This window comes from Petaurus breviceps, unplaced genomic scaffold (assembly GCF_028583685.1).
Source record: "Petaurus breviceps papuanus isolate PSGF00001 unplaced genomic scaffold, PetGlider_PUasm1.0 90692, whole genome shotgun sequence".
NCBI lineage: Eukaryota > Metazoa > Chordata > Mammalia > Diprotodontia > Petauridae > Petaurus > Petaurus breviceps.
In genome coordinates this window covers 10,371,705-10,378,030 of record NW_027187313.1, presented here as the reverse complement: position 1 = coordinate 10,378,030, position 6,326 = coordinate 10,371,705, and the positions used below count along the sequence as shown (strand labels likewise).

Below are 6,326 nucleotides of genomic sequence, written 5' to 3'. Positions count from 1 at the left end.
AGAAAGAAAGAAAGAAAGAAAGAAAGAAAGAAAGAAAGAAAGAAAGAAAGAAAGAAAGAAAGAAAGAAAGAAAGAGAAAGAAAGGAAGGAAGGAAGGAAGGAAGGAAGGAAGGAAGGAAGGAAGGAAGGAAGGAAGGAAGGAAGGAAGGAAGGAAAAAAAGAAAAGTAATGAGTTCCCTCTCATTGAAGAATGATCATCATTCCATTATATTGTAGAGATTTTTATTTAGGTGTAGTTAGGATTAACTGGTTTATAAGGAGTTTTGTAACTCTGGGATTTGATGGTAAAGGTCAAACAAATGGTCAATTCATTTAAATTTTATTTTTTTTGCTGGTTACTTTGGCACCATACAGACAAAGACATGGTAAGACTAAGTCGCAAAGATTGCCTTGTGAGTTATTAACCACAACTTGCCTGTGTGGATGATTCCAATGGCCAGGAACCTAAACCATTAGTTCTGTCACTCTCTTGGGTGTGAGAAAGATAGTCTCCACCTTCACCAATTATAAGTTATGGTGCTTCATATGGTTTGCCAAGAGTTCTAATAGATACCTAAAGGAAATCTTTAATTTTATTTTGTAGGCTTGAATAAACTACCACCACCAGAGGTCATGAGAGAAGACATTAACACAAGGAAAGCAAATAAATCCACTGGGTAGGTTATGTCTCTGAATTACTTGCATATATTGTTTTAATATACAAATAGAGTTTTCAGAACTTTCAGTATTCAGAGTAAAGCATTTCCATAAAGTTTCAATGATTGGTGTCCTCACCAGAGATGGCAAAAAGCAGTGAATTTTAAGCAGAAGGAAAATGGAGCATCAGGAAGTCTTAGGAGTGTTCCAGGGGAACCTTCATTAGGAGTATCAGATGAAAAAGGAAATGAGGGCATCCAGCATGTCATGACAATGAGGACGCTAGATCATCACTATCTACTATGTCAAAGACATAAGGACTTCAGAATAGGGATAGAGACTTTACCTGTGACTTAACTGGCATAAACAACTTCAAGTTTAGGAAATTCCTTCAACCAAAACAGAGCAGCACCTTCTCAGAAATTTAGGGTTTTAGAGAGTTGTATAGAGAAGTGAAAGTTTAAGTGATTTTCCCAGGACTACATAGCCAGTCAGAGGTAGAACTCTTAACCAAGGCCATCCTGAATTTAAAGACAGTTCTTTCCATACCATACTGACTCCCATGGATCCAGAATTTCAGAATACATGATAGTAGGAGGTATGTCAAGGAAGTTAACATTAGGGTTTGGTGTGGGGCCAGCTAGATATAGTGTATTATCACCAATCTGGACAGCATGGTCCAAGAGTAATTGTGCCATAGTGGAGTGGCCTATCTTTTCCAGGGCATGATTTCTGTAGGTTTGGTTGAGAAATTACAGCAGTAGCAGGAAGGATGTTGAGAAGAAAGCTAGGATGAAGCAAGGTTGGCTCTGGGTAGATAGAACTTGACTCTTACCAATTAGAACAACACACCCCTAGAGCAGTAGTACCAAAGTAGTGTTTTTAAAAGGAGTTCAATTTATAGTTAGGAATAGGAGAAGAATTTTGAGACTAGAAGACACATTAGTACATGTTAGAATGAAAGAGAAATCATAGATATGATTCTGAATTTTAGGAGGAGAATTTAAGTTTTAACCATACTAAGATAACCTTCTTTTTCCTTCTCTTCTTCACAAAGGTTTGGCATATACTTCAGTCAGGTTTTGCAAACAGATTGTGTCATATACCTAGATGAGCTCTTGTCCTTCATCAATGCAAAACCCAGCTTCCTATCTCTGCTGCCGGTGGACCCTCTACTTGCTTTCAAGGTTTTCTTTGGCCCACTTACTTCATACCAGTACCGTCTGACTGGCCCAGGGAAGTGGGATGGAGCCAGGAATGCCATTCTGACCCAGTGGGACCGGACAATCAAGCCAACAAAAACTCGAATTGTACAAGAGCCTCCAGATACTCTTTCCTCCCTTCTCAAAGTCCTCAGTTTTTCAACTCTACTTGTGACCATATTTCTTATTTTCCAATAGCTGAGGCCTTTGGTTCCTTAGAATAAGTGCACGGGTAGTAGAGTAATCTCCTAGATCCTCCATCAGAACAGAGCCTTGACTCCTGTGGATCTTTCCCAGGATAACTAATTTGAGGCTTTATCCTTCCCACCTGGAATCAACTCTATGGAAGCCCTATTGGCCAAATAGATCATCTCCAGTGTGTACTTTTCCCATCCTTGTCCATCTATAGCTCCATACTGACCTCCATATTCTACCAACCTATGGGGAAGAACATTTTCTGCAAACCTTCAAACACTATATAAATGCATGCTATGAGTATGGCAATTGTTTTCATCTTCATTTATCTTTATCTTCATCATCTACATTTAATGTCAGTAGAATAAAATAGTTTTTTCTGATTTTGGTAGTTTCAGTAGAGATCCCAATCTAAGTAGCTACACTTTTTTTATCCTTTGTCAAATCTTGTTAATTCAATTTGTGTACAACAGGTAGTCAAAGCTTTAGAAATACTAAGTCTTTGTAGAGTTCATATGCTATGCTTTTACCTGAAGAAAAATAAAAGAAGCAGTGAACATTTTCAAGTGTTCTTTTAATCTTTTTATTATTGGGAAGAGGAAGAGGAAGTATTAAGAAAGAGGGGAATTGAGGGTGTGGTAGGGAGAAGGAAGGGGAGGTAATGTCTACTCAGGACAAACATGAAGGGTAGGTGTAGTAAGTTAACATCTAAGTGGCACACACACACATACATACACATGCACATACATACACACACGCACGCGCACACACAAACTGAAGTTTCTCAACCTGTATTAACCTGCTGTTACCCCAGCTCAACCAATATGAAATAATTTGTCCCCATGGTTTGAGAGTAATTTGATCCTCCCAAATGGTTTCAAAATGAATTCAATGCCCCAGGAAGCCAACAGCCCTACCTCACTTTCAAAAGTCAATGTACATGATTTTGCTTCCTATCAAATGAACTCTGCCTCTGAGAGTTTCATCTTGTGACATAACTGTGAGAAATTAGGGGGAATTTCTGTTCAGATTCCTGACTCCAAACAACCTTTAGGCTCAGGACTAATAGAAGAGTAATGCAATTCTCCGTATCTCTTATGTACAAGATTTCTATAATACCTATTCATCTCAAAGTTCATGCTATCCTGCCCACAAAAGACATCATGGACATCATTTATTGCTGTACTGGAGAGTGAGTGGCAAGGAGAGATACTCAAAGGGAAAAAGCAGGGAGAGAGAAAAAGAAGAAGACAGATGAGGGAAGCAAAAGTAACTGTGTGTCAGTGTATAGAAATTATATAAATTAGATGTAGTATCAGCTATGTCTCCACAAAGTGCACCTTGGTCATTGTACTAGGAAGATCATAGATTTAGTCCTGGAAGAGAACTGTGGGGGGTTTTAATCCAACTCCCCTCACTTTACAGATGAAGAAACTGAGGCAAATTGAGATGCTCAAGATAGTAACTGGCAGAGACAGGATTTGAACCTGGTTTCTCTAAATCCCAAACCATTGTTCTTCCTATTGTGTTATGCTCTGTTGGAGTTGGTTTAATTATGCATCTAAAATCAACAAGAAAGATCTTTCCATGGGGCATCCAGAAATTTCATTTTCCTGAACTTGTGAATAGCATTTGCTAGATGACCATTATGAAGATAATTAGAATTTATACACAAATATTTTTTGCAGAGAATGAAGAAATCAAAAAATACTATCCAGAACTCTTTAAGATCCTCTAAAACAAGTTACCATAAACCTTTGTATGAGACATAGAGCTTCTTTCCATCCCCAACCATCCTTCATTGATACAATGGTGGAAACTTGATGAGTCAGTAGATGTTGACGTCTCACATAGAGCAAACCATAGGACCAGAGAAGGACAAATGTTGTTTTCAAATAACAGAAGTGGGTGAATTCTGCAAACTTTGGGCCAGTGAGGTTGACTTCAATTCCTGACAAAATTTCAAATGTATTCATAGAGGAATGCTGAATAAATATTTAGAAAGGCAAACAATAATCACTAAGAACCAGCATGGCTTCATCAAAAATAGGTATTCCTAGTTAACTTCATTTCCTATTTTGATATTAGACTGGTAGAACAGGGGGATGCTCTAGATGTAGTAAACCTATCTTTTAGTAAAATTAACTGGGCTTAAGAAAAACACAACAGTACCAGAGTGTAAGATGCATTAATATCTCAATTAGATAGTTTTTTAAAAAGCTATGATTTAATATTATACATTTAGTCATTTAAAATGAATAATTTACTATTACACTTTTAGATAGTTGTTTTTAAATAATGGTTTAATATTATATACTTAAATTATTGATATAACTTGTTCAGTCCTCTTTCTTCTACACCAGAGATATCAAAGACTCCATCACATAGGCAACATTATTCCCTAACATTCCCAAGTGTGGCTGAACCAGATTAAAATGTAATTCATATATGAATGTAATGGGATACTATTGTTCTATGAGAAACGAGGAGCAGATGGACTTCATATTTACATGGAGAGGCTTATACGAACTGATGCTGAGTGAGAAGAGCAGAACCAGGAGAAATTTGTACACGATTACAGACACAATGTATGTTTGACGACCAACTTTGATAGACTGGACTCTTCTCAGCCATGCAGGATTATAATCAACCCCAAAATACTCATGATGGAGAGAGATGTCTACATCCAGAGAAAGAACTAGAAAGAACTGAGTTTGAATCCAGTTTGAAGCAAACTACCTGATCTTTTTCTTTTTCTTGTTTGGTTTTGTTTCCTCTTTCCCATCGTTCATTCCATCTGATACAATCCTTCTTTATAACCTGACTAATGTCTAATGTGAAACTATTTTCAGATCCTATACTTGATTGTATGCCACCATTGGGGGGAGGAGAGAGAATTTGAAACTCAAGGAATTGTGGAACTGAATCTTGTAAACTAAAAGTAAACAAACAAATTTTAAAAGGCCAAAAAATTTTAAAAATAAATGTAATTGGGAAATAGTTGACAAAATAAATCAAAGTGAAGTAGAACATAAATAATGTTAATCCGTATGTGAATTTCTAAGTCAATCTGCCACCAGAAGGTATCCTTACTTATGGATTAGTGGCCTCATTTCTATTTGGGCATGACATCACTTCACTCTACCAACCATCAAACTAACAAAAAGAAGTTTCACAACTCTAAAATGTTTGGGGGTAACTTATTTAAAATGGTTGTCTAAATTGTGTGTTTCTTTACAGAGGCAGAATAGGAAAGAAAAGGTGACTGAAACTGTCACAATAGGAAGACGATGATTTTGAGAAAATTCAAATTCAGCACTTCCTAGTAATCTACTTTAGAAATGAGTGGCTGATCACATTTTATCCTTGACCTTCTAAGATTGTTATGCAAGATAGAGTCACTGAATGTGGGAGTCATGAAAAATTTGGCAATAGTAAAAAGTTTCTTAAAGTGCAATGACCAAAAACTAATTCAAACATGTAATGAATCCAAGGTGTTTCTGACAGCGGTTGCCCCGTGTTGTATTGAGCAACTTCACTGTAGCCTTGGTTCTGAACATATAACATACGCGCTTTGAACTGTGCATGTCTTGCCACCAACAAATGCTCCCAGAAACACCTTGGCTCAGATTCAAGACTACTATATGTTATGAATTGCAGTGTTTTTACTGTACATACAAAGTTTTCTGCTCGTAAGGAAACATAATGTTTTAATTATGGTAAATACTTTTAATATTTTCCCACCATCATTCCTCAGAATTCATCAAATTCATATATCTTTGCATTATATTGTGTTAGAATGCTTGATTTGAAAAATTGCTGTTGTCTCCTTCTTTTATAGAAACATAAGTATTTAATTGCAGCAAGTAAAGATGAAAGCCCTTTAATAATATTTCTCCACCATCACTGCGGTATGTGTATGTAAATGTGAACATCAATTTTTTTAATTAAGCACAAACAAATGTAAATTTGTAAAATAAAGCTAGTGTTTATTTGAGAAATTATTAGCAAAATTTATTTCTATTTTATGGCAAAAATATTTTTCAGGGGCGGCCAGGTGGCGCAGTGAGTAAGAGCGCCGGCCCCGGAGTTGGGAGACCCGGGATCGGTCCCAGCCTCAGATACTTGGCACCCACACAAAATAACTGGCCGTGTAACCTTAGGCAAGTTGCTTAATTCCAATTGCTTTAAAAATATATATATTTTTCAGTTATGGATAAAATGGCTAAATTTAGGCAGAAGCGGTAAAAATACTAATAATAGTGTGGCAGAGTCTTCACTACCAGGTTGTAG

General features: G+C 36.7%; 1 protein-coding gene across 1 annotated transcript in view; it reads left to right on the top strand.

Moving 5' to 3' along the window:
• Positions 1-2,599, top strand: part of LOC138144240 (flavin-containing monooxygenase 1-like) — a 13,343-nt gene extending 10,744 nt beyond the window's left edge. The window contains exons 5-6 of the mRNA XM_069065606.1: positions 584-656; positions 1,694-2,599. Coding sequence (XP_068921707.1) covers positions 584-656; positions 1,694-2,036 — 416 coding nt within the window. The 3' untranslated portion in view covers positions 2,037-2,599. The remainder of the gene's footprint in view (positions 1-583; positions 657-1,693) is intronic.
• The last annotated feature ends 3,727 nt before the right edge of the window (positions 2,600-6,326 follow it).